This window comes from Anser anser (assembly GCF_964211835.1).
Source record: "Anser anser genome assembly, chromosome: 12".
Taxonomy (NCBI): Eukaryota; Metazoa; Chordata; class Aves; order Anseriformes; family Anatidae; genus Anser; species Anser anser.
Window position 1 is genome coordinate 11,717,916 of NC_139733.1, and position 25,416 is coordinate 11,743,331.

The 25,416-nt window shown below is 57.3% G+C and overlaps 2 protein-coding genes across 7 annotated transcripts; both read left to right on the top strand.

Moving 5' to 3' along the window:
• The first annotated feature begins 1,569 nt into the window (after positions 1-1,569).
• On the top strand, positions 1,570-7,923 carry SLC26A6 (solute carrier family 26 member 6). Of its 5 annotated transcripts, none has more exons than XM_083795340.1 (19): positions 1,570-2,168; positions 2,359-2,513; positions 2,635-2,774; positions 2,882-2,992; positions 3,281-3,456; positions 3,556-3,720; positions 3,873-4,025; positions 4,233-4,315; positions 4,410-4,557; positions 4,658-4,771; positions 4,846-4,923; positions 5,076-5,171; positions 5,275-5,381; positions 5,505-5,574; positions 5,739-5,831; positions 6,076-6,180; positions 6,765-6,950; positions 7,044-7,098; positions 7,407-7,923. In XM_083795340.1, exons 1-19 carry the CDS (start codon positions 1,818-1,820, stop codon positions 7,634-7,636), a joined length of 2,616 nt encoding a protein of 871 aa, XP_083651466.1. In that variant the 5' UTR covers positions 1,570-1,817; the 3' UTR covers positions 7,637-7,923. The 5 variants fall into 5 exon arrangements, with proteins under 5 accessions (XP_083651466.1, XP_083651468.1, XP_083651465.1 ...); XM_083795342.1 differs by having other exon boundaries at positions 1,570-2,103; XM_083795339.1 differs by having other exon boundaries at positions 3,281-3,720.
• A 264-nt stretch (positions 7,924-8,187) lies between these two features.
• Positions 8,188-17,341, top strand: UQCRC1 (ubiquinol-cytochrome c reductase core protein 1). Of its 2 annotated transcripts, none has more exons than XM_083795346.1 (13): positions 8,188-8,375; positions 8,733-8,873; positions 9,362-9,448; positions 10,452-10,581; positions 11,366-11,564; positions 12,220-12,299; positions 12,407-12,522; positions 12,920-13,063; positions 13,795-13,955; positions 14,966-15,051; positions 15,555-15,643; positions 16,201-16,276; positions 17,110-17,341. In XM_083795346.1, exons 1-13 carry the CDS (start codon positions 8,316-8,318, stop codon positions 17,172-17,174), a joined length of 1,434 nt encoding a protein of 477 aa, XP_083651472.1. In that variant the 5' UTR covers positions 8,188-8,315; the 3' UTR covers positions 17,175-17,341. The 2 variants fall into 2 exon arrangements, with proteins under 2 accessions (XP_083651472.1, XP_083651473.1); XM_083795347.1 differs by having other exon boundaries at positions 8,243-8,357.
• The last annotated feature ends 8,075 nt before the right edge of the window (positions 17,342-25,416 follow it).

Here is a 25,416-nt window from a genome sequence, read left to right on the forward strand (position 1 = left end):
GGCAGCGGCTCGCAGCCAGCGCTGCCGTCTCGGTGGCCCTGGGTGAGGTGACGGCAGGTGACGGGGGACCGCAGGCCCTGCCAGCGAGTGGAGAACTTCAGGCCAGGTCACCCGGAGATGGAGTCGGCTGCTCCGGTGCCCCGTGGCCCTGGCTGGCATCCTGCAGGCCCGCGGAGCTGCCGTGTGTGTGGTTAGCCGTGGGGCCCTGGCAGCAGCCTGTGCTCGCAGCCAGCAGCCTGGGTGAGGCCAGTGGGAGGAAACCTGAAGGCAACGGCATTGGTCTTGGGCCACGAGGAAGGAAAGGAGGCACCGAGCGCGATCCTGTGTCTTCCGTCCCTCCCTTACTGATGGAGGGGAAAGAGCAGGTGAGCAAAGGGCAGTATTGACCCAAGCACCCTGAGCAAGGTTTGCTATCGACGAGCGCCGTCCCTCCCTACACCCTCCTTATCGCTGGCCTGAGCCCAGGCAGCCCCCGAGCTGCGGGCCTGCGGCGCTGCCATTGCTCGCATCCCCTGGGGAGCCCCGCGCTGACGGTCCTGGGCATCCCACGGGGACTCCCACATTGGTGGTCCTGAGGCTGAAAAAGAAGGGCTGGGGACGGTCGGGTGGCCAGGCCATGGCCAAGGGGCTCGGGTGGGTGGCCGTGGGCAGAGCGTGCCAGGGTGGGGCAGGGTCAGCAGCTGGGGTACAAGAAGCAGCGATAAGGAGGCAGTAAATAGTACCTGCTGCTATCAGCTGCTACCGAACGGGAGCCCTGTGATGGCCTCTGGTTTGGTGCCAGGTGATCAGATAAAACCGTGGGGAGGCAGCGGGGGAGCGTGCGCTGAGCACTGCCTCTGCCAGCCCCGGCGGGCTGCTGCCCGGCCCCAGCAGAGCTGCCCTGGGCCCGTAGGAGCCGCTGCCCCGGGCTGGAGCACCGGGGGTGCTGCAGGGATGGAGGGGAGCGGGCTCGGTCCTGCTGCTGAACGCCAGCCGAGGAGGCTGCGTGCGATGGCCGTGGTTGTGCTGAGCTTGGGGAGGGCCAGGATCCCCACGGGCTGCCTCCCCCCCAGCCAAATGGGCCCCGACCCCAGGGATCGTGGTCCCGTATGTCACCTCGTGTCACGCACCAGCCCCTCTGGGTGCTGAGCACCGTCCCACCACCGAGGCACACCGGGACCCCCCGGTATGCAGCGGGGCCCGGCCAGCCCAGCCCACAGGTGCCTGTGTTCCCACTGCTGCGTCACGGTGAATCCGGGCCAGGCGTGGCTCAGAAATATTCCTGAATAACGGCAATAGGAGGTGGTGGCAGAGAGCGGGGAGGTGTGAAAGGGTTCAGCGGTACTCAGGTGCCCGCCAGGGAACTTTGGAACAAGATAACGGCCGGCTCTGCTCACGCTGGGGGGAGCGGGGCAGTCCACAGGGCACAGCACGCCCGTCCCCCGCAGGTAAACGGGGGCTGCAGCGTGCACAAAACACTCGGGGTGATGCAGCCAGAGGTACCCCTGCGCCTGGCCGCAGCTTCTGCTCTGGGATGTGCTGGGGCTGCAGGAGCACCCATGGGAGCTCCGCGGACACGGGAGCGTGACGGCTTCCCAGGAAGCTGGCAATTCCTTGGCAGGGCAGGAGGAGGGCATTAGGGAGGGAGCGGTGTCTCAAAGATCACAGGAAGGTATTAATAGGAGGGAGCAGAGCGTGCGCCCGGCTGGTGGCACCCGACTGGCGTGGGCACAGCAGGTAGGAGGGCCGGGGGCGATGCGGGGACTGGGGCTGGCACAGCCCTGGCCCCCCCACGAGTGGCTCGTGTGTCCAGCCGCGAGCGGGCAAGCATCCTTGGGATGGAGGCACCTCAGCACGAGCCCCGAGCAGGGCTGAGCTGCGGGTGTGCATGGAGACACCTCTGTCCTGCCGTGCAGATTCCCCCGTCCCTGCCCCGCAACCCCGTGCCCCCCGGCTCAGCCCCCGCTCTGCAGCACAGGGGGCTGGGGCACCGGCGAGCCCGTGACACTTGCCAAGGGTTGAAATTCCTGCTCCCCTCATGTGTAAAGGGACAAAGTCTGCGGACGAGGCTGGGGGGCTGGCCAGGGCTCTGCTCCGCAGCAGCGCTGCCCTGGCCGTGCCACAGTACGTACGGGCTCTGGGCTGGATGGAGGAGGAGGGCGGGCGGTGCTGAGGGGGGTCCTGTGCAGGCGGGCAGAGGGGGACACCCCGCTGCACCCCAGGGTGACAGATGGGGTGCCACCGCCCCAGTGCCATCCAGCGCCGCCTTCGTGCAGCGGCACCATTCCCGTTAGCGCTGCTTTCTGTGACCTTGGAGCCCTCCCTGCTCCTTGCCCCGGCTCCCCAGGCGCGGCTGAGCCCTTGCTCGTCTGCCCGCAGCGTGGGGCGCCAGGGGCCATGGCCGCGGAGATGGTGCTGAGCCACCGGCCCGGGGTGCCCCGCGGCGAGGTGCTGAGCGAGGCCGAGCTGGAGGAGCTGGCGCAGCGGAAACCTCCCAGCAAGACCTCGGTGCGCGGCTGTCTCCGGAAGGCGAGGTAGGGCTGGGGTGGATGGAGCTGGATTCTCCCCGCGGGGCCGCATCCCTGGGTCCCTCCGCTCCCCGGCAGCGCTGGTGCCCCCACGCTGGTGCTCAGCTCCTGCTCCTTCCCCCGGCAGATGCTCAGCCTCCACCGCTAAGTCCCTGCTCTTCCGCTTTTTGCCCGTCCTGCGCTGGCTGCCCCGGTACCCGGTGAAGGACTGGCTGCTGGGGGACATCACCTCGGGCTTCAGCGTGGGCATCATGCACCTGCCCCAGGGTGAGTGAGGCGTCCCCAGACCGTGCCCTGCCCGGGGCTCCCCTCACAGCCGGGAGGGGCTGGCGCTCACCCATCCACGATGTTTCTCCCCGCTCTGCTGTGCCCAGGGCTCGCCTACGCGCTGCTGGCCGGGCTGCCACCCGTCACCGGCCTCTATTCCTCCTTCTACCCCGTCTTCCTCTACTTCTTCTTCGGGACATCCAGGCACAACTCCGTGGGTGAGCCGAGGGATGGTGTGCTCCCACGGGGATGGAGGGGAGGGAGGACGAGGGGGGGAGAGCCTTCATCTGCACCACAGCATTGCCACGCCAGTTGGGGGATCGGGGGAGACTTTCTTCTGCCTTTACTTTGCCCCATGGGGAAGGCATTTGGCTGAACCAGAGCCAAAGCACCACAGGCATACTGAACCCAGCCCAGGCGTTCGGGTGCCTGTGTGCCTCGGGGAGGTGCTGCCTGGGTGCCGGTGCTGACCTCGGGCTCCGTGCCTGCACCCTGCACGTCCCCAGGCCCCTTTGCTGTCATCTCCGTCATGATCGGCAGCGTGACAGAATCCCTGCTGCCCAGCGAGAAATTCTTTATATCTGTCAACGGCAGCAACACCACGATAGTTGATGAGGTGAAGCGGGACGCAGAGAGGGTGCAGCTGGTGGCCACGATCACCATCCTGTCGGGCGTCTTCCAGGTAAGGGGCTGGTGCCAGCCCAACCTGGCAGGGACCGAGGGGCATTGGTTCCCCGTGGCCACGCGCTGTGGGAGCTCGTCCTGTCACCTCTCCTTCCAGGTGGCCCTGGGGCTCCTGCAGTTCGGCTTCGTGGTTACCTACCTCTCGGACCCGCTGGTGCGCGGCTACACCACCGCCGCCTCTGTGCACGTCCTCATCTCCCAGCTCAAGAACGTTTTTGGGGTCTCCGTGGGCGAGTACTCGGGGCCACTCTCTCTGTTCAAGGTGAGCGAGGGCCTCACTGCCACCCCAGGACCCCCGTGGTGCAGCTGGGGCGCATGCTTACCTGTTGGACTCATGGAACCCCCCCCCCAAAAAAAACTACCAGCGAGGAGTCTGCTTTTGCTCCTGAGCCTGTTCCCTCCTGCATCTTCCAGACCTTCATCGAGATCTGCCGGAAGCTGCCGCAGACCAACGTGGGCACCCTGGTGACAGCCATCATCGCCATGGTGGCCATCTTCATCGTGAAGGAGCTCAACCACAAGTTCGCCTCCAAGCTCCCCATGCCCATCCCCATCGAGCTCATCACGGTACCTACAGCTGTCCCAGCTCCCCGTGGGGACGCAGATGTGGCCCGGGGCTGGTGCCATCACCCACGGGTGGCCCTGTCCCTTGCAGGGTTGGTGGGGGTGGGACAGGGTACCCTGGTGAGGGGGTTCCAGGGCATGCGTCCCCTCCTTCTCCTGCACCATGGTCCCCGTGCAGGGATACCCTGCCTCACCCCACCACCCCCACAGATCATCATCTCCACCGGCATCTCCTATGGCGTCGACCTGAAATCCAAGTTCGGCATCTCCGTGGTGGGCGACATCCCCAGCGGGTGAGCGGGGCCAGGCAGCGAGGCCGGCCATGCCGGGGCACCGCGCTGCCCACGGGACCCCCTCCTGAGCTCCATCTCCCTGCCTTGGCCGTAGGTTGAAGCCTCCTGTGGTCCCTAAGACCACCTACTTTGGGCATGTGGTGGGCAACGCTTTCGCCATCGCCATAGTGGGTTACGCCATCTGCATCTCCCTGGGTAAGATTTTTGCCCTGAAGCATGGCTACAAAGTGGACAGCAACCAGGTGATGCTCCGATACGCGCAGAAACTTCCCCGTGGGGCGGCTCACGGCTTGCAGCCCCGGGATGCGCAGCGCTTCCCTGACTGCTGCTCTGTCCTTGCAGGAGCTGATCGCTCTGGGCCTCTCCAACTTCCTGGGGGGCTTCTTCCAGTGCTTCGCCATCAGCTGCTCCATGTCGCGGAGCCTGGTGCAGGAGAGCACGGGGGGCAACAGCCAGGTGGGTGAGGGCGGCACGGCCTCCCTCTGCTCTCCAAAATCCCTCCCAACCCTCACCTCCGGCTCTCCCCCCAGGTGGCTGGTGTCCTCTCATCCCTGGTCATCCTGGTGACCATCCTGAAGATCGGAGAGCTCTTCCGGGACCTCCCCAAGGTGCGGCTGGTCCCACGGCCTCCGTGCCCCATCCCAGCCCCCTGCCTGTCCTGGGGTGGGATGCAGCTGGGGGCAGCCCTAGGTGTGGGCCACAGCAAAGTGCCCCTCAGAGGTGCCTTCAGCATCCTCACAGCTGCAGCCTTCTCTCCTAGGCTATCTTGGCTGCCATCATCATCGTCAACCTCAAGGGCATGTTCAAGCAGTTCACAGACTTCCGCACGCTCTGGAAGTCCAACCGCGTGGACCTGGTAGGGCACCAACTGGCCCTGCGGCTTTGCTGTTGCTCTTTGCTCTCCTCCACACCGTGGTGCCATGGGGAGACCGTGCCGTGGCTGACTGTCCCCTCTGCAGATGATCTGGATCGTGACGTTTGTGGCCACCCTCTTGCTGAACCTGGACATTGGCCTGGGGGCCTCGGTGGCCTTCGCGCTGCTCACCGTCATCTTCCGGACCCAGCTGTGAGTAACCCCGGGCTGGGTGCCGGGGGGACGTGGTGAGGGGAGGCAGTGTTGGGGACCTGGTGCTGCTTCCCGAGGGCAGGGGAAGCCCGCAGTAATGGCTTGTTGCTCTGCTCCCCGCAGCCCTCACTACTCCCTTCTGGGACGCGTTGCCGACACCGAAGTCTACAAGGATGTGGCTGAATACCAGAAGGTAATAGTGCCGAGGTGCCAGGGTGGTGGTGGGAGAGGCAGGGGTGGTTTGGAGCACTCCTGAGGGCTTTGTGCTGCGCCGAAGATTGGGGGGCACTTTGAGGGAGGGCGAGAAGGGGCACATCTCTGTCCCCAGGGTAGCACGTGCTCCCCATCCGTCCTCAGGCACAGGAGATCCCTGGCGTGAAGATCTTCCGCTCCTCCTCCACACTCTATTTTGCCAACGTGGAGATGTACGCCGAGGCGCTGAAGAAGAAGGTAGGAGAAGCAGCCTGCTCCCTGGGCACAACCCCAATATCCCTGCAGCCCTGCCACGGGGATGTAGCCCTGGGCGTCAGGGACAGTTTGGCAGCAGTGCGGGGTCCCTCTTGCACTGCCACGGCCGGGGCCCCAGCACTGCTCTGGGGGGAGAGAAGGGCAGAGCCCCCGTGGTGCTCCCCCAGCCCCTTGGGCTCTGCCCCTCGGGCCAGCACTGGGGCCATGGTGCTGTATGGTTTCGCAGAGTGGCATCAACGTGGATCGCCTGATCGCGAAGAAGAAGAAGGTGCTCAGGAAACTGAAGAAACAGCAGAAGAAAGCAGAGAAGGAGAAGGCAAAGAGGAAAAAGGTGCTTCCCTGAAAAAAAATAAATGGGGCCTTCCCTGCCTCCCCCAGCACACTCCTCCGGTGCACACCCACACCGCCAAGCTGCCCAGCCCCAGCCCTCCTGCCCATACTTGGGGCTCCGGGTTTGGTCTATGGCCACTGAGCAGGGAGAGGCACTGGCACAGGTCTGCACCACCAGCGTCACTTCCAAGGTTGGCAGGGGAGGCTACAGTCATTAATGATTAAGTAGTGGAGCCCAGTGAGTCATTAGCAGTCTGTGGCAAGTTAATCATCAGAATTAAGTGTGAGAGCAAAGGCTGACTTAGGCCAGCAGGCTAATGAGGCAAATTCCAGAGAGAGTCATTAGGGAGAGACCCTGAGATGACAGCAGACCCAGGAAGAGCCCAGAAGTGGGGCATGGGTGTGAGCAAGGTGCTCGCTCCAGGGGCCACCAGCTGCCCTAATGCAGCCAGAGCCTGCCCAAACCCTACTGCTCTATAGGGCAGGACAAACCTGGGGTCCTGTGGGGGACACCACCCTGCCAGCCTGGCCCAGGGGGCAACCAGCACCCACATGGTGAAGCCACGTCTCCCTCCCTCCCTGCAGGCCACAGAGGCTGAGTGCAACGGGCCGGGTGTTGCGGTGATCGAGCTGAGCGGGGAGGAGAGCAGTGCGCCTGCTGAGCCCACCCTGCGCTCCCTGGGGCTGCCCCAGCCCGACTTCCATGCTGTCATCCTGGACTTCAGCTCCCTCAATTTCGTGGACACCGTCTCCATCAAGATCGTGAAGAATGTAAGGGGCCAGGGCGTCCCTAGCGCTGGTGCAGGGCAGCTGGATGGCAGCCGCCCCGTCCCTTTTTCCTGACATGTTTTCTGCCACTTGCAGATCTTCAGGGATTTCCGTGAAATAGAAGTGGACGTTTTTGTTGCCAGCTGCCCAGGTGAGGAGACATTGCAGAGCTGTCATACCCTGCTGGGCACAGCCACTCTTTTAGGACACAGCTGCTGGCCACAGGGCTTCTCTCCCCTTGGTGGTGTCCTCATCCCCAGGCTTCCCCCAGGAGCCAGCAACTGCAGAGCCACACCAGGGGGTGCCACTGTGCCAGGCTGCAGGTTGTCCTGAGGATGCAGCCTGAGCTCTGCAGCCCCCCCGTGTCCCTCACAGCACAGGGGGAGGGAGGCATGTTCAGGTGGGGACTGGAGAGCTCAGCTGGCTGCCATAACTTTGGGTGCTTCTCCTCCTGCACAGCATCTGTCCTCGCCCAGCTGGAGCGGGGCAACTTCTTCAGCTCGACCATCACCAAGCAATGCTTCTTCCCCTCGGTGCACGATGCCGTGCTCCACATCTCTGGGGAGCAGCACACAGCCCCAGTGAGGACCTGTCCCGGCTCTCCCCACCACCGCCATGGAGAAGGGCAGCCCAGCCGTCCCCTTTCTTCCTCTCCGTCCCCACAGGCACACCTCAGCACCAAAATGTAGCCCTGTGAGCGGAGACGTCTCCCGGAGGAGCACGGCCACACTGCTGGGGAGGCTTCGCCGCTCACCTGCACCAGGGCCTGGAGCCCCCATCCCACTGCCAGCCCCTCCGGGTGCTGGGACCCAGGGGCCATGACAGCAAGGGGACAGCGGCACAGCCTGTCCTGTCCTGGGGGCTGGTCCCATCATGGGGGGCACCACACAGCCCCCAGCTGACGGGGGCGGCGGGCTGTCAGTGGGCTCACAGCCCCGTTTTGGCAAAGTTTTGCTCAATAAAAGAGTCACAGCCAGCGCTACCTCGTCTCTGTGTGAAGGGCGGGTGGGGACAGGACAGGACAGGGTTTCCCAGGGCTGCTCCTTCCACCCTGGGGCTCCCCCAGCCCGGCCCCGCCGCCATTTTGTCTGCCCCACCACCAGGGGGCGCCGCCATTTTGTCTGCCCCACCACCAGGGGGCGCCGCCATTTTGTCTGCCCCACCACCAGAGGGCGCCGCCATTTTGTCTGCCCCACCACCAGAGGGCGCCGCCATTTTGTCTCACCCACCACCAGGGGGCGCCGTACACCCCGTGCGCATGCTCAGGGGGCCAGCCAGGCTCGCCCAGGCGCAGCGCGCACGCGCACCGGCCGCCCCCCCTCCGCCGCGCAGGCGCGCTGCAGCCCGGTCGGCGGCGGCAGGGACAAGATGGCGGCGTCCTCCCTGTGCCGGGCGGCCGGGCGGGCCCTGGTGCGCCGCCCTCACAACGTGGGTGGCCGCGGCCGGCGGGGGTGCGGCGGCTGGGAGCGGGGCCGGGAGGCTCGGCACGGCACGGCACGGCTCGGCACGGCCCGGCGGTGCGGTGGGGGCGCGGGGCGCAGCGCGTCTCCCGGCCGGGGAAGGTCACGGGGACGCGGCGGGGCCCGGCGGTTAGCGGGGGGTGAGGGCTCGGAGTGAGGGCTCGGGGTGAGGCGGCAGCGCCCGGTGTGGGCGCGGGGCAGCTCCTCGCACCCGGCTTTAACCACTCGTGGGCCTAGGAGAGGCTGCTCACTTGTAGTCTGTGTCCCGGAGGTTTGCTTTAAGAGGGGAGTTGGTGTTTGTGAGTGACGGCTGCCTTTCCTCTAGGCACCCTTACTGACCTTGACGAGGAACCGAGGTGCCGCCACCTACGCGCAGACACTCCAGAATATTCCCGAGACACAAGTCACCACTCTGGACAATGGCCTCCGTGTGGCTTCAGAGGAGTCTAGCCAGCCAACGTGTACGGTAAGGTTAACATAGGTTCAGGACTTGCTTGAAACAATCATCGTTATCTAATATGTTCCTGATTTTCCAGAAGTGACAAGCAAGCATTTGAACTGAAGTTTCTGGCAGAGACCATCCCAATTCTCTTTGTTAATTGGTCAGAGTGATATAGCAGTAGAAAGCCTGGCCAGGCTTTGTGCAAGTCTATAGTCAAGCTTTCATGCTCTACCAGTTTCCTCAGCTGTACAGTTTTTACATGAAGATAGTCTCGTATGCGACCAGTGACCAACCAGAAATAGTTGTATCTTTAGCAAAAGTTTCAAATGCTTTTGTTAAGCTGCTAGGTAAAAAGACTAAATGCGTGCTGGAAACACTTGCTGGTGCTTGTTTCTTTTTCAGTGCTAGTAGTGGAGTGGACTGCTTTTCCCTCTGTTATATTTGTGGTGTGAGGCTTGAACATGTAGTTTGTGTTCTTTCCTAAAATGTGTGCTTGATGCCTTTGCTGTTAGGTGGGCGTGTGGATCGGGGCGGGGAGCCGCTATGAAAATGAGAAGAACAATGGGGCCGGTTACTTCGTGGAACATCTGGCATTTAAGGTAAGTTTAAGGCAGTGTGCTAGGTCTGGCATAGGACTTCATGGAAGCAGTGTTCTAGATGTTTGCTGACATGTTAAGCTCTTGCTTTTGGGGGCTCTAGGTGTTAAAAGGGACTGTAAATCTGTTCATATGAATCCCAGAGACTTTGCACATAGTATAAAAATAAACTTAAAAGGACTTCTACTCTATATGGTGTTCTTCGTTTGAATATGCAGCAACTTCTGAACATACATGAACTAAAGCAGCTGTTATTTACTAGCTGGTATTTCCCACCATAAAGGAAAAAACTTGAGAGTAACAGGTAAGACTGAACCTCTGATGCTGTGGTTCCTTACTATCCCAGCTGCTACCTGGCACGCTCATAAGATTACAAAGCACGTTTCTTTAGGATAGCAGGCAGAGCTGAAAGCAGCGTTTCATTATAGCCGTTTATTCGTCTTTGGCTTTGTTAGTGGATCAGCAAAGTTTGGAGACTACACCTCTTACTTTGCTAATAAAGTGTCTGCTGGACAGGCCTAGGACAAAAGGCATCTGAACCTGGGACTTGCTGACTCAAATCCAGTCCACACCATCGCAGGCAACTGCAGCATCTGGTTTGCTCCTTAAGGGATGAGCTATGTTGTAGAAGTCATTTTCTGCTCCTGTTCTGGCTTCCTCAGAATATTTCTATTTGAGTAGCTAGAAACCTGCTTCTTATTTGCGGTGTTGGCTTGTTCTTGGTTTGTTTGCACTGATGTGATCTTCAGCTACTGTTATACTTTGGCATACGTCTTCTCCTTCCCTGTTGGGTTTCAGTTGGTGTTTCAAAATATATTTCAGTCTACCTTTAGCTAGAGTAAACAAACCAAGTTCTAAATCTCTTGCTTTCTGTACTTGCTCTTGGCTTTATGAATCAAATGACAGCTTTTATTGTTTTAGGTCTTTATTGTTCTTTTTACTGGTTTAGTTCTGCCCCTGGGGAAATCTGTTCGTTTCATAATTGTGTATTCCTGCTTTCTTTTAGGGCACAAAGAAGCGTTCTTGTGCTGCCTTTGAGAAGGAAGTGGAGAGCATGGGTGCTCACCTTAATGGGTACACCTCGCGTGAGCAGACTGCCTATTACATAAAAGCCTTGTCCAAGGACATGCCCAAAGGTAGGGTGGCAAAGTTAAGGAGGTTAAGGATAAAGCCTTGTTTCTCCCCCACCAGCATACTTTCTAACAACTGACCAGGGAGCGAGGTTGTGGCTGAGCAGTAAATTTGAGGTTCTAGTTGGCAGTTGCAGAGAGCACTGCCAAAAAATGGTGCCTCAAGGCTTCAGGCTCACTTGTTCCTAAAACCAGCTTTGCAAAGCTCTTGTGTCAGTCTGCACTGTATGCCAGAAGGGAGGAGGCGTGGAGTGGGGATTCAGTAGTGTGTGGATTTATGGAGCTGAGAAAATAAGGTCAGCAACAACTACTGTGTCAGGAGTGCTCAGTGCAGCTTTTGCAGGTGTTGCCTGTGCGCTGTACTGCCGTGTGCAGGTTCCTGTTTGCATCAGCTTTGTCCAGAGGTGGTGATTTGAGTCAGAGCTAGTGTAATTCCACTGTAGATGAGGACCACACCATAGCTGTCACCAGCCCTCTGCAAGAGCTCAACTTGTTTCTGCAACAGTACCTTGTTTCTGATGTGCTACAGCTTCCGTGTTTGTTACTTGCTTTGTGCTGGTAGTGGCACTTGACAAGCTGACTTGGAGATGTTTTCATGCTAAAACAGGGATGTTTTTCCTTCTCTGATGCTGTGGGAACAGATAGTACTCCTGACTGTTACACAGTGGCCCCACCCCAGCATGGTTTCTTTCCCCCCTTTGTGTGTCCCTGCTGCCTGCCTGCCTTTTCTCCTTTCTGCACCGGGTAGCAGTCAGGCAGCAGGATTGCTAACGCAGTGAATGTGTTGCAGTGGTGGAGCTTCTGGCTGACATTGTGCAGAACTGTGCGCTGGAGGAGTCTCAGATTGAGAAGGAACGTGGCGTCATCCTGCAGGAGATGAAAGAAATCGACAGCAACCTGACGGATGTTACCTTTGATTACCTTCACGCCACTGCTTTCCAGAGCACTCCCCTGGCCCACACTGTCGAGGGGACCACGGAGAACATCAAGTGAGCAATAGACTGGATGCACTGCACCGCTTGTGGGTCCTGTCCTGGCGTTACTTCTGCTTCTCAGTGGTGATGTAGCTTCATCAGTAGTGTTGGCCACACAAGGAAACCAGTCCAGGGGGTGTGCAAGGAACAAATGGTGTTGTACACAGAGGTCTGTGCCTGTGGGCTACTCATTTTGTCCTGACTGTGTTTTCTCCCTTGGTGCTGGTGGATGTGTAATGCTGCACACGTTCTTCTGTAGAATTCATCTTCAGGCAAGATCTGATGCTGGTAGGGCCTGGATGAACCTTTCCCCTTACTTTAGAGAGATTAAGAGCTGGGAGTGCTCATTAAAGCAGTGGCCTTGAGCATATGCACCTGTTTGGGTATCGGTAGCCCAGTGGCCACAGGTTGATACTCTCTAGTCAGTTGGAACTCTGTCCTTAACTTTCCCTTTTGACCGCCTGTTTCCATTCTCTGTGCTGTGGGATTAGAGTACAGGGAAACCAGGCAGTGTAGCTGAAAACAGGCAGTACAGTTATACTTCTAAAAAGTACTGATACCCTATAACAAATAAAATCAACGTCACTGCTGTCTCTGCGCTGCGAACTAAGCCTCTCGTCCCTCCAGCGCTGAGAAGCTGATGTATTAGGTCTCTCCGTGTGTTTTCTAGGCATCTGACTCGGGCGGATCTAGCTTCATATGTTGAAACTCACTTCAAGGCACCTCGTATGGTCCTGGCAGCTGCTGGAGGTAAGACCTAGATCCTTGTGGTGCTGGGAAGCCTGTTTGTTGTTTGTTGTTTGTTTTTTTTTTTAATGGAGCTGTTTAAAACTGTACACTTCTCTCATTGTTGCCAGGTATTTCCCACAAAGAGCTGGTGGATGCAGCTAGGCAACACTTCAGCGGGGTGCCCTTTGCGTACAAGGAGGATGCTGTGCCTGTTCTGCCGCGCTGTCGTTTCACAGGGAGCGAGGTAAAGTTGTTCTGGTCCCTAACAAGCCGATGTTGCCAAACTGTTGAATGGATGTGAAACCAGCTATAGGTGTCTCCGAGGAGAAAAATCTGTTCGTTTATCTCAGAAGCTGATGATGCAGTATCTCAGTAGTGCCCTCACGTTCTGTTCTTTAGGCTTGTTGTCACAACGTGTTGGGTTTTAGATAGAAACAAAAATCACGCTAAGAATGTGAAGCTATTGCTTACATCATCTGTTGTAAAACTTGTATTGGAGCAACTGGGTTGTGTGCAGTGATGTCAGATGATTTTCACTGGGATAATATCAAGCCCTCCAATTTCTCAACCTGGCATTGCAGCAGCCTGCAGACCAAACCAGTGCTCATTCAGTTCTCCCCTGCTCCTTGGTGACGTTACAGATCCGTGCCAGAGATGATGGTCTGCCCGTTGCCCACGTTGCTCTTGCTGTGGAGGGGCCCGGATGGGCTGATCCGGACAACGTTGTCCTCCACGTGGCTAATGCCATCATCGGGTGCTACGACCGCACGTTTGGAGGTGGCAAGGTGAGAGACCTGGGGATGTGACAGGGAGAGCCTGGAGCCTTTTACTGTGAAATACTGTGGAGACCCTGGGGAAGGTGCTTTGTGGGAGGCTGTTGTGGTTAGCTTCCAACCATGAAGTGATAGGAATCTGGAAAATAGGACAGGAGTATAGTCGAGGCTGGTCCAGGACAGTTCTTGAGATGCAATGCTGGGAGATGAGTTGAGCCTTCTCTGCTAAGTTCAGAAGAAATTCAGGCGATGAATTCTCAGCAGCTTTTCCTGCCTTCGTGAGCTGACCAGTCAGTGGGGATGGAAGCAGGGCAGAGAAGTCTGTATTCTCATGGTGCAAGCGTGCCTTGCAACTGTAAAGCAGTTGGAACTTGTTTAAAACCCACTGTTACATCTGTTCTTGTCTATAACTTGTTTTGTCTGCATAACTGTGCTAACCCCTGCTGAGAGGCCTTGTACTTGCCATGTTCTCCCACTCCTACGCTGCTATGTATACCAGCCCCTCATCTGCTGCTGGGAAGGGAAATGATTTTGCTCTATGGACTCTTAGGCCATTGTGTGTGACTTTTCCAACTGTTACCCTCATCTGTTGACCACCTGAGGGGCCTAAATTAAGCTCTCCTTTGAAAAGCGTTACACTCCGTCATGTCTGCGGTCTTTGTGAAAGCAGCTCAGCTGGAAAGAATGTGAGCTCTGAGGAAGCTGTCAGATTGAAGCGGCTGATGGTATCTCCTTATTTACAGCATCTGTCCAGCAGGCTAGCTGCGCTTGCAGTGGAGCATAAACTCTGCCACAGTTTCCAGACATTCAACACTTCCTACTCTGATACTGGCCTCTTCGGTTTCCATTTTGTTTCTGATCCTCTGTCCGTAGATGATATGATGTTTTGTGCTCAGGGCGAGTGGTAAGTACAACTTTGGCAAGCATTTCTGTTTAAGATCTGGTTTTCCTGTAGGAGATTGAGCTGGTGGAGGTCATGTTAGGTCCTCAGAGTGCTGTGTCTGTGTGAATGTCTCGGTAACTCGCATTCTGGTTGAGTGATCCTGACAGTGCTTTCTGTAATCCTCAGGATGTGACTTGTGAGGAGCTAGTTTGACCCCTTAGGGTTCTTCAGGTCTTTGGCTCGTTGCTTCTACATATTAACACTGAGGCTTTGGTTCTTTATATCCAAGTGAGACCATTCCTTAGAGACGAGGCTCCCCTGGGTGCCTAACAGATGCAGCTCCATTGTCCTGTTAAGTCTGAGGGAAGCCGGCAGAGTCCCTGCCTTCCGAACGGCTGTGTTGTGACCGATGTGTGCCGTGCTGCTGGAGCCATGCCAGCGTTCAGGGGCCTTCTGCCGGTCCGGCTTTATGCTCACACATCCCAGTGGTGGTTCAGGGCTACATCTGAGATTCAGAGCTGAGACGAGCCATGCTGCGTATGGAGCAGATGGAGCTAGCCCTTGCCCCAGAGACGTTGCAGTTGGCAGGGGAGAAAGGGATTTAGCAGCTGGAGTCCAAACAGGCTCTTTAGAACTGCCTCATTCTTTCAGCGTCAGTTTCCATAGCAGCTTGCTGTGTTTGGGAATAGCTGACACGCCTTTCTTCTCCTGAGATAGCTTGCTGCTGTGCCTGGTGGGCAATCCAGAGTCAGCATCAGAGCTGTTTAGACCTCTGTGAGTGTAGCTCAGCACGTGACTGCTGGCTGACGTTCCCCACCTGTGAGCTTGAGTTCTTTCTCTTGCCTCCTGCTGTTCATTGCTTCCCCAGTTCTTAGCTGCTCTGCAGTGGCCAGGAATGAATCTCAGGCCTGCAAGACGAGTGGTGTTAGTAGCTTATTTCTGCAGAGGCTTGGGAAAGGGAGGAATGCTTTTCCTGTTTGAGTACACAGACATCTTTAACAGCTTTGATGGTCATCCCGTCTCTTCTGCAGGATGCGTCTGTGCACTAGCACCACTGAGTCAGAGGTGAAGAGAGCCAAGAACTATCTCCGAAATGCCATGGTAGCTCAACTGGATGGTATGTTCTGGTTTATGGATTGACCACTGTGCAGCTTTCAGAGGGTTAACCACTGATGTCTCTAGTGGGAAGCAGGAGCTCTGCTAGGTGTTATGGTACTACTAGTAAATGCTGTGCAAAATTCCCTTTCCCCTGCTCTTTGTTCTTTCTCCCACGTTATCAAAGTAGCTGATCACAGCCTGTTGTGCTCCAGGCTAGGTCTGACTCTAAACTTCTGGTCATTTTCTTGCTGCGAGTGAATAATCATTTGCATGCTGCTTGGTAAACTTAGAATTTGAGATCTGCCAGATGGTCTGCTTTTGCAGTAACACTTCGGAGACCAGGGAGAATGTCTGTATTGCTTAGTTTCTGTTGGAGCTGCTTGGTATAGTAACGATGACCGAGACTTTGTTAGAACCTGGTTAACGGCTAGAGTTGCTTCTGTCTGCTTTGACTCACGATCAGTCTGTAAAATTTGAGAAATGTTTCTGCTTTGCTGACAGCGTGATATCTTCAACATCTAGGTACTACTCCGGTGTGTGAAACTATTGGAAGCCATCTCCTAAACTATGGACGCCGTATCCCTCTGGAGGAATGGGATGCCAGGATTTCTGTAGGTATCCGTTTGTTCTGCGTGGGTGTCCTGAGCACACTTGGCGTTGCTGGTTTCCGGCCTTAATTTACCACAGCAGTGCAAGGTTTACTTGTCCCTTAGACAAGCTGCTTGGAGCCCAGGCAGTCGTCTCGCTGATAGGAGTACATTAGAATAGCTGGCTGGTGTATCGTGTCCCTGTGGCTGGGTCCAGCCCATACCAGGAACAGTGCATACAGCTGTGTTAAACAGCACAACTAGTCCCTCTGACAGCTTCCCTAGATGTGAAGCAGTAATCTAGTTTGTATAATTCTGTTTGCACCATCTAGTCTGTGTAATTCTGCAGCCATTGTATCCCTTGGAAGGCTTCAGGTTTTGGACTGCCACATCTTCTGTACCCTCAGAGGAACGCGCTGTGTAGAACATGAGCCATCCTTGCAGACAAGGGCTAGACTGTTGGTACAGATACCTCCCAAGAGTCTGACAGCGTGTTTTTAATGATCTTGATATGTCATGGCAATAGTAACTTCCAGCTTTGAGAAATGTAAGTCGTTAATTGCTTGTTTGTTACTCATTAGGCTGTTGATGCAAGAATGGTGAGGGAGGTCTGCAGTAAATACATCTATGACAAATGCCCCGCGCTTGCAGCAGTTGGTAAGTGACCAGGCACGATAGCCCAAAAAAAAAGAGGTGGTCAAGAGCTGAGCGGAAGCGAGGTACAGGCACTTCTTACATGTCTGTTCTGGCCTCTTAACCGCTCTGGTTCTTTGCTGTTACCCTCCTACATCTGAACATGAGGTGTGCCAAGGCACGTCTGCCAGGAGATCAAAGGTGCAGGTGATGGAGGCGCAGTGGCAGTGAGCTGCTGGCTGTCCTCCCACCCCTGCTCCCTGTGGAGCTGTGACTAAGACTGGGAGTCCCGCAGCTGGGCGTGGGCCCGGAGGTATCTGCCAGGTGTCCTTACCCTGGGGTCACGGTGGTTTATGTAAGGGAAGTGAAGGGGCCCGATTCTCTTGTGCTGCTCTGGCATGTCTGTCTGGCCAAGGACAAATTCCTCTCGGGAAACCTGCCTGAGCAGCTCAGCTCCGCTCCGCTGCCTTCTCCTTCCTGTGTGTTGTGGATTCCCCATCTCCGTGCAGCTGTTTCGTCTGGGCCTTCAAAGTGGAGCAGTGCAAAGGGAAGCAGTGGGAAGGGGAAAGGGTTTTTTGAAACCATCTCCTGATGGAATGAATTAGTCAAAATCTGTGTGACTTGGTGGCTCCCTGTATGTGAACCTACTCTGAGGAAACCAGTAAGGATTTTTATGTCAGGAGATGGCATCTGCCAGTTTCCCTGATTTAGGTTTGAGCCGAAGTTGCCTGTTTTTGTGTGTAGCTGCTCTGGATTGTGAGCGCAGTCTGCTCTGCCACCATCTGCTTCAGAGTCATGCAAAATCACACAGTGATTTTAACTACAACTCCAGTGATTAACTTGTTCTGCTCACTCAGGTCCCATTGAACAGCTCTTGGATTACAACCGTATCCGCAGCGGCATGTACTGGGTCCGTTTCTAGGACGTGTACCTGCTGGATGGAAATAACGAAGCTGTGGACCATGACAAGGCTCCCGGCGTTGTCTGACTCTGAATGTCTTGTGTACCGGGGCAAGGAGGAGTCCCATCAAAATGGCTGTCTTCTCGGTATTAAATGTATAATAAAAAAATAAACATATCCTATGTGGAGTTGGCTCTGCTGGGTGTAGACCGTGTCTTGCTGGGCCGTATGTGTAAGCATTGTTAATTTTGTCAAACTGGTGAGGTAATGGACCAGGAAGTCTTGGTTTGTCAGGGCTCGTGCTAGAACCCTGTCTGTCTGTCTGCACCCTTCCCTCTGTCCTGAGCTGGCTCTGTCCTGCCAGGCCAAGGCCCTTGCTTTAGGCAGGTTGAAGGAACTCTGTTCCTTGGTACGAGACTGCTGAGGTAGCTCTGGCCAATTCCTCTGCGCCCTTCTGTGGAGTGGCAGCATGGTCGGGCTGGGGTTGTGGCATTCCTGTTTGTGCAGACCTGAGAACGAAGGGGCCTTATCTGAGAGGACTTCTGTGCTCTCCCTACTGCTTGTCAAGGGGATCAGAACGTATCTACAGAAAGGTTGCCATCTTCCTGTTCCCTGGGGTGTGCCGGTAAACTCCCGAAAGGACAGTTTGTGTAATGTCTCTCCTTGATCACTGTCAGGTAAAACTGGCCAGCTGGGCTCCCATCACCTCTTTAAATTGATGGTGATCCGCCTGGCCTCGCCTGATACTGCCTCGGTGCAACTGAGGCAGCTATCTAGCAGAGTCAGCTCCAGCTCCTCGCAGCGTCCTGGTGCTAGACAAACACCTTTCTGAAGCTTGTACTGGGACATGGTACCTCTCATCTTCAGTTTCTTGGGTAGCTGTACGGCAGCTCAGTGACAAGCAGGGACTGCTGTGGAGCTGGTTGGTGTTTGTCTGCCCGTTCCTCCTGCAGGTGAGAGTTGAGCCTCCGTCCACTCAGTCAGTCCCACCAATGCAATAGCTTAGAAGCTGTTGGCTGAAGTGTGGAGTGACTTGTCCTATACCTGGAAGATAATCTCTGAGCGCTTGAAAGAGCTCTGCAGCCCTTTCTGCTTTGTCTGGTGGCGTTCTGGTGGGTGCTCCCGTGCCCTGCCTCTGGGAAGCTGGAACGTGGAACAGAATGCAGACGGGATGAAACAGAGCAAGGATTTCAGAGAAAAGCTTCCCGCCAGGTGGCACTAGTCTGTCACAGCTACACCGGGACGCTGCGAGGTGCTCCTCTAATTCTCGTCTTTGGAACAAATCTCACAGGGATTCTCTTTTAATTTCCAGGTGCTGTCCTGACAAGTGGGATTTAAAAATAGTGTAAAAGTTTCTAAGAGTTAGTCACTGCACTTGAGACTAATCCAGTGTACTAAATCATTTGTGCTGAATCTGGATTCTTGATGAGAGAGTCAGTGTGTCTGAACTCATTGCGTATACTAGGCAAGTTTGAAACTGTTAAATGTTCTTGATGCAATTTGGATTTAACTATCATCGCAAGCTCTGGCTCGTTGTAAGTGCGCTGAGGGCTGAAAAACTAAACAAGCTCATTTACTGGTTCCACGAGGCTTAAGGCGTAAATGGTTCTGTCTTGGTTTTGTGATCGCAATTAGACTGTAATCCTGTCTTCCATTGCTAGATACACTTTTACTCCTCGGTGAGCTTCCAGGGCACTTTAGAGGTGGTGGGAAATACAAGGAAAGGAAGGCGTGCGTCCTTGCCTCAGCATTTCCTACAAGTTTTCTCTGCAGGTATCTTGGTCGTTCTTGTATAATTCCCCAGCCCCTCCTGAACTACTTTGTACTGAGGAACAGATTCAGCCCCCTCTGCAACCGTCGCTTTCCAGAGTGCTGTATTTCTGTGCAAAAAGGGGCAGGCTGCACAGGGCAATGTGCTCCTGGCGCTTCAGCGAGGACTAACACCCAGAGGACACGCTTCTGCAAGGGTGGCTGGGTTATGCAGCACCAGAAGGTATTTTCTTAGATGCTCTTATCCATGCAAAAATCTGAGGATCTGGGCTGACGTAGACTAGGAGCAGTGCCCTGGTGAAAAGCGTTGGGTGCTGTTGGGTGTCCGCTAGCTGCTGGGGGTTGCTGGCTGAGCAGTGCCGTGCCCTCGCGTTTGTTGGCATCTTCTGGCTGCAGCTCCCGTGGCACTTTGCCTTGCAGTGCCTGTTGTGTTTGGGTGCTGTGGAAGTCTGTGCTTCCAGAAACATGGGCGTCGCACCAACTTCAAGAAACACGAGGTTTGTGATGCCACACAGGTGATATTTTCCCTGGTAAACAGCCTTTGCAAGCAGCCAGACCGGGGATCTAGGAGGTGAGGAGGGAAAACCCGTTCAGGAGTCTGGAGTATTAGTGCTTGGCAAAGTTACCCTCACGCTGAGCCTTAGTGAGGGGCTTGGGAAGCATAAAGTTCGTGCAGAGTCGTCAGGTATTTGGCAGCCGAGCCACTTAGTGCTGGAGGAAGCGAAGCTCTAATCTAGTTGGCAGGTCTCTTGCTGTTTGAGCTGTAGGTGTGTGGTTTTGTTCCTCCATCAGAGCAGCCTCGGTCCAAGGGAATCCAAACTGGGAAACGTCTGGCACGAAGGAAGTGTCTTACCTAAATGATTTTCCTGAACCTTGAAAAAGTGAGATCCTTTGCTGGAGCTCTCCCCTCCCCTTCCTGTGGTTGCCTCTGCCCAGCAAAGGGCAGTGGCAGTGCCAAAGGAGGGAGTTGGAACCATCCCTAGAACAGGGCAATTTCACTGAAACTGGAGATGGCCTGGGTGACCTAATAAATCTGTTTCCTAGCTGCCCAGACAATGCAGGATTGTTCAGCGGGGCTCTTTGACCAGTCTAGTTTTCAATGGCTTAAGTGTTTTATTTTGCTACTTCCCTTGGAAGGTTAGTTGGGATCCCATTAGGCTGCGCCGATAAACTTAGTTTGGTGTACGAATTGGCCTTTGCTCCCTCCCCTTTCGCACAGCGTTAACTGTCTCATCCTTTCTGTGCGAAGTTCCCTCTTTGAAGCTTACCCCCTCTGCCTACCTCTAGGCAATCGTTTTCCCTCCCTGACACCTTGGCTCCCCCTCTCCTGGCTGGAGGAGAGGAAGCCTCGGAAAGGAGGATGCTGTGCGTTGCTGTGCACCCTCATCCACGGCTCCGTAAAGCCACCCGCGCAGTACTTCAGCGACTTTCTACCACGCGGAGCTCTTCCAGGAGCATAAAATCCAGCAGCGAAAGCGGGGAGCGCTCATTAGAGACTTGTGCTCGGGGTCTCCGCAGGAAGAGCTCTCGATGCCCCCAGCACCGGGTTGCGGGGCCGGGGCAGATGCTCAGGGTGGGTCTGCCCGTGGAGCAGGCAGCCCCTTTGATATGTGAGCTGCTTGTTTGGGAGCCGGGCGCCTGCCAAGAGCCGGGCCGCAGCAGCCAACTGTCGGTAGGTGCCTCACCTGAACTAATTACCCCCCCCCCCCCCCACCTGGAAAGTACAGTTGATACTAATCATAGGTGCTGAGCCAAGCCTGTCCTCAGGGGACCAGGGAGCTGCGGAGAGGCTTTCACACAAACATGACTTGGAGCCATGCCTCCCGTCGGTGCCAGCGAGCTTCTGGGAGGAGAGCCCTCAGCCCTCCGGGCCTGGTTCCCTACCAGCTCTCCTGTTGGGGCCAGTGGAGAATCGCTGGGGGCGCAGTAGGTGAGCGGGGTTTGCAGGACGGGGTAGAAGTGCGGCTCTGCTGGTGCTTTGTGTGGCCGCATCCGCGTCCTGCTTGAACCCCTTGGTGCAGGGATGGAACCGAGGCAGTGGCGTGGCTGCGACCGGGGATCTGCTCCCCAAAATATCCTCTGTGTGATGTGTTTTGCTCAGAGGAAGGCTTAGTTTTCCTGATGAAGAAGTGTCACCACAGTGGGGCTCAGTGTTACTGGTGTGAGGATGGTGCCTGGCAGGCTCTGAGGCTTGGCCTGCCCAGGCCTCCTGCGCTTCTCCTCGCCCCTGTGTGCGACGTGGGGCCTGTGCACGCCAGGAGGCAGCAGTATCTGGATGCGTATCCAGAAATCCAGTATGGAAACGGCTCATCTAAAGCCTTAGTGCATTCATCGCTCGGAAAAGAAGCGGACAAAGGGCCCATCCAGGCCTGACTGCCAGCGACAGCCGTCCCAGACGGGTATGAGATTGAGTGGGGCACAGTGACGGGACCGGTCCTCATTGTCTCCGCTCTTTCTTCCACAGCCTGTGTGGAAGGGGATGAGACTGAGCGCTGGGCATCCTCATTAAAAGCTGCCTTACCCCACACGCCACCCAAAGAGGATGAGTGGTTCTCACTTTTCCATGTGTCTCCTTTCCCCTGCGTGTTTTCTGGATGCGCTGAATCACCCGCATGAGCCTCCTGCGTGCTCGCTGAGCCTCTCGCATGCTCCTGGATTATTTAGGGCTCCGTACACTATTCTGGCATGAGAATTACATAGCACAGACCACACAAGGACAGCAAAGGAAGTTGGAGCGAATGCAACATGACCTGATTTGAGCGAGGCTAATCGTGTAATTAAGACACTGGAACAGGAGCCCAAGCACTCGAGCGCTGCTCCTGGTTTCTCCAGGAGCCTCCAGTGGGACGTGGAGCCTTTGGCTTGTCCGGGCACCGCTTTGTCCAGAGGGATGGCGACATTCAAAGTGTGATAGGCAAACGGAGCTGCTCTGGGTGCCCTGCCCTCAGCATGGTGATTCAGGTGGGCGATGTGTTTGTAATACAGTGCCAGTGCTGGGCGCTATTTCCGACTGATGTGTTCGGAGCAGGCACTGGGCTAAAGCTGTGAAGGAAATGTGCTGCCTACCCTTTATTTGCTACCTTTAGGTTAAGAGTAAATTGATACTTTTGGGGGGTTGGCTGGAGGGGGGTATTTTTTCCTGCATTATTTGAATAACGAAGATTCACCTAGGGAATTAACATCTGTGCTGCTTTGAGACTTAGGATTTGATGTATATACAGCCTCAGAAAACTGACGTTCTGACCTCTGTGTACTACTTCACGGTGCACAGATTTATGTATGCTAAAATTGTCACCTCTCCATCTAGATCGCGTAGCTCTTGAGCGCTACTCGTAGCCATCAAGATGTGGACTTTGACAAATCTTTTACCCATCAGGGCTGGAACAAGTTTCCAGGTACAAGGAGCTGTGAGACAATGATTCCCCATGGACAGGGGAAGTACTGCCGGGCCTCCTCGGGGGAGGCTGGGGGAAGCGAGGGCCCAGCCTGAACGAGGGCTGGCACTGGGTGGGCAGCAGGGACGGAGCAGGAAAGCTGGCTGTGCCGTGGGGCAGGGAAGTGGCCAGGGACAGGCAGCAGCGACTCGGGGAACTGGAGCGGCAGGCAGAGCCCAGCAGCTGTGTCCCCACAGAGAGCTGCTCCCTCGGCTCGCCTGGCATGGAGGAGCACCTTGGCGTGCCGAGGAGACTTCCAGGAAGAGAAGGCGTGCTCCAGCCCCGTGCGTGTCCTGCGCCTGGGCTCCACGTGGCAGCTCTGCACTTCCACCCCCTGTCCCTGCGCCGGCTGCCGCGAGGCTGAAGGTCCCTCTGTGCCCAGCTGCGCTCCGCTGCGGCTCTCCTGCTTCCCCTGTTTACAGACCTTCCAGATGTGCCGCGCTTGGCCGGAGCCCCCGTGACATGGGAACACAAATATCTCCTGTCACTGCCCCGCACGCGCGGCTGTGGCTCCCAGGTGAACTTGGCTTGGTTTGCCGAGGAGGACGGGGGGGGCTGAGGGTCCCGGGCTGGTGGCTCCTGAAGCTGGTGGGGATCCAGGGCGCAGGATGGACAGGAGGAGGGACGCCGAGGTGCTGGAGGAAAGCTTTCTGCAACCAGCTGGAGCTCTGACAGCCCTGGGTTGTTCCTCTGGGGTCGACCTGCTCGGGTGCAGACCTTGTCCGTGTCCTCCGCAGGAGGGTGACGGAGCTGGCCGCGGAGGTCCTTGCGTGAGCCGCGTGGCCGGCGGCCCTGTGCCATGCCGGTGACGCAGCCTCCTGCTCACGGAGATGTGAAGTCATCTCGGATGGGTCCGCGCAGGGGAGGAGTTCCCATGGTGACAGACAGCGATTCGCCCCGGCGGGGCAGGGCGGATGTTTTGTCCTTTTTCTTCTTTTCTTCTGGAGTCGGGCACCCAGCCAAAGAGCCGAAGGAGCAATGGCACAGCCTCTCGGGGGAGAGCGCCGAGGACAAGTCTGGTCTCGTGAGCTGCACAGATCCCTCCGGAGAGCAGTCCCCCTGCGCCCGAGCGGCGGCCCCGCAGGCAGGGCTGCTCCCATTCCCGCAGCCCCCGTCCTCTGACCCCAGCAGGGCCGCGGCCAAACCTGCACCATCCTTCCCTCGGCTGCTGCGGGAGGCACGGCGTTTGCAGCAGACGGGCTTGCTGCTGGGGTCCGGTGCCGGTAACTGGTGTGACTGGTACGGGAAGGCACAACGGCACCGTGCGGGTAAAGGAGCTTGGTAAAAGTGCCTTCACCCAAGGCGTGCTTGGAGATGTCTCCTTCACAAAAGTCTCTGCCCTGGGCTCTCCAGCGGTGCGTGCCCCTTTCTGGGCCCCTCTCCACCCAAACGCGTGCCAGTGCCTGCCCGCCGGGCTGTGGTGTCCCCCCTCACGTCTCCCACCGGTGATGCTGCACTGGGGGGGGCCCTTGTGCAAGGAGCAGCCAAGCCCTGGGCAGAGGGGGACGGGGGCTCTTTTATGAGCGTTGCCAGAAATCCGTATTTTAGAGGGGCGTGGGGTGTTGGTGCAGATTGTGAAACATTTTAATAGACACAGAGAGGAAGCGTTGAGCAACTACCCCGTCCTCCCAGCACTTAGATCTGCATCCCAGACTGGAAAACGGGGAAATTAGAGCAGGATTATCCCAGAGGGAAGGACATGCAGGAGAGCGGCGTTTGGACGAGCTCTTGTGTGTTTCCAGAGCAGGTCCCCAGCAGTAAGCGCCTCAGGCCTCTGCTGTTGTTTGAAGGAAGGACAAACACTCAGAGCCACGTGAAACCATGCAGCCCCTCCTCGAGGAGCTGCTGCTTGCTGCTCGGCTGGCAGCACCCGGGGCACAGCCGTCTTCCCACCGCTCATCCCCCTGCCCAGCGAGCAGCCATGTGGCAGGGGTCTTCTCCTCCCTCCCAGGTCTGTGGGGTCCCACGGCCACCTTTGGGGTGGGGAGAGCTGTTTTCTGGGCCCTGATGGGGGGGAATAGCTGGGCACTGGCTGCTCCCCGCTGCAGGGCTTGGAGGAGGAGGGATGGAGCAGCCACGGCCACGCGCTGCTGTAACAGGACACAGGGGTGCTGCAGGAGACCCAGCCTGGCTCCGTGCGGCCCGCAGCAGTGCCGTCCTTCTGCCCCGTGTCCTGGTGACGGTGACGGTGCCCCGGGGACCATCGGCACGGGGCAGGGCGGTGCTGGCGTGCACAGGAGCCCGGTGCCGGCGGGCACGGCCTGTCCCAGCCGCCCGGCGTGTCGAGTCACGCTCAGCGCATCGCGGCCGCGCTCCTGCATGCCCTGCGTGTGCCGGGGGCTGGCGGCTCGCCCCCCCCCCCCGCTCTCCTTCTCCTTCTGCAGGCAGCTGGGGGAAAAAAGTGCTCTGCTCTGCCAGCTCCAGCACCGCGGATGGGTCCCCATGTCCCTTATCGTGCACAAAATCACCCCAGTGGGTGCTTGCAAGCACCCAGCAAGGGCTTGGCAGTCCCAGCTGTACTGAAGTGCCCCCAGGGCAGGCAATTTGCTGCTGCGGAGAAGTCTGAGGTTTCGTTCTGGGGCTGCACGTAGCGAGGTGTGCCAGGTGGCTGGGGACGTGCACCCCACGGCACCGTCAGCTCGGGGAAAGGCAGCACCGGCTCCGTGCAGAGGTGCTGGGGGAGCTTTGCTGCACCCAGTCCCTGCGGTCCACCCCCTGCCCCACATCCCCATCCCTGTGAACAAGTCGGGTTACTTTGCAGAGCCCGCTCCCTGCTGCGGGTGGGGGCTGCGGGGCCGGGAGCGGAGGGGAGCAGCCTGTGCCCCAAGCTGGATTCCTCTGGGACGAGCCAGGCTGCGTGGGTGGTCGCTCCCTGCAGCGTGGGCACGTCCCCTCCTGGGACACTTCAGCCCCTGCCTGCTCCCACCCTCCCTGTGCCCCCCCCCAGCCCCAGCAGCCTCTCTGGGCGTCCCCACGGCTGCCGGCACCCCCCCCGAGACCCCTGCGGGAAGCAGCTGGTGACAGCTTGTGACACTGGGACCCTCCTGCCCCGTGTGGCA

Excerpts from the sequence above, each read along its gene's own strand:
- SLC26A6 (XM_083795339.1), top strand. The coding sequence starts at position 1,818 with ATGGAGGCACCTCAGCACGAGCCCCGAGCAGGGCTGAGCTGCGGGTGT. Across the intron at positions 4,316-4,409 it reads GTGGGCGACATCCCCAGCGG|GTTGAAGCCTCCTGTGGTCC; the intron begins GTGAGCGGGGCC and ends CCTTGGCCGTAG. Across the intron at positions 5,575-5,738 it reads ATGTGGCTGAATACCAGAAG|GCACAGGAGATCCCTGGCGT; the intron begins GTAATAGTGCCG and ends ATCCGTCCTCAG.
- UQCRC1 (XM_083795346.1), top strand. The coding sequence starts at position 8,316 with ATGGCGGCGTCCTCCCTGTGCCGGGCGGCCGGGCGGGCCCTGGTGCGC. Across the intron at positions 10,582-11,365 it reads GTCCAAGGACATGCCCAAAG|TGGTGGAGCTTCTGGCTGAC; the intron begins GTAGGGTGGCAA and ends AATGTGTTGCAG. Across the intron at positions 11,565-12,219 it reads GGGACCACGGAGAACATCAA|GCATCTGACTCGGGCGGATC; the intron begins GTGAGCAATAGA and ends TGTGTTTTCTAG.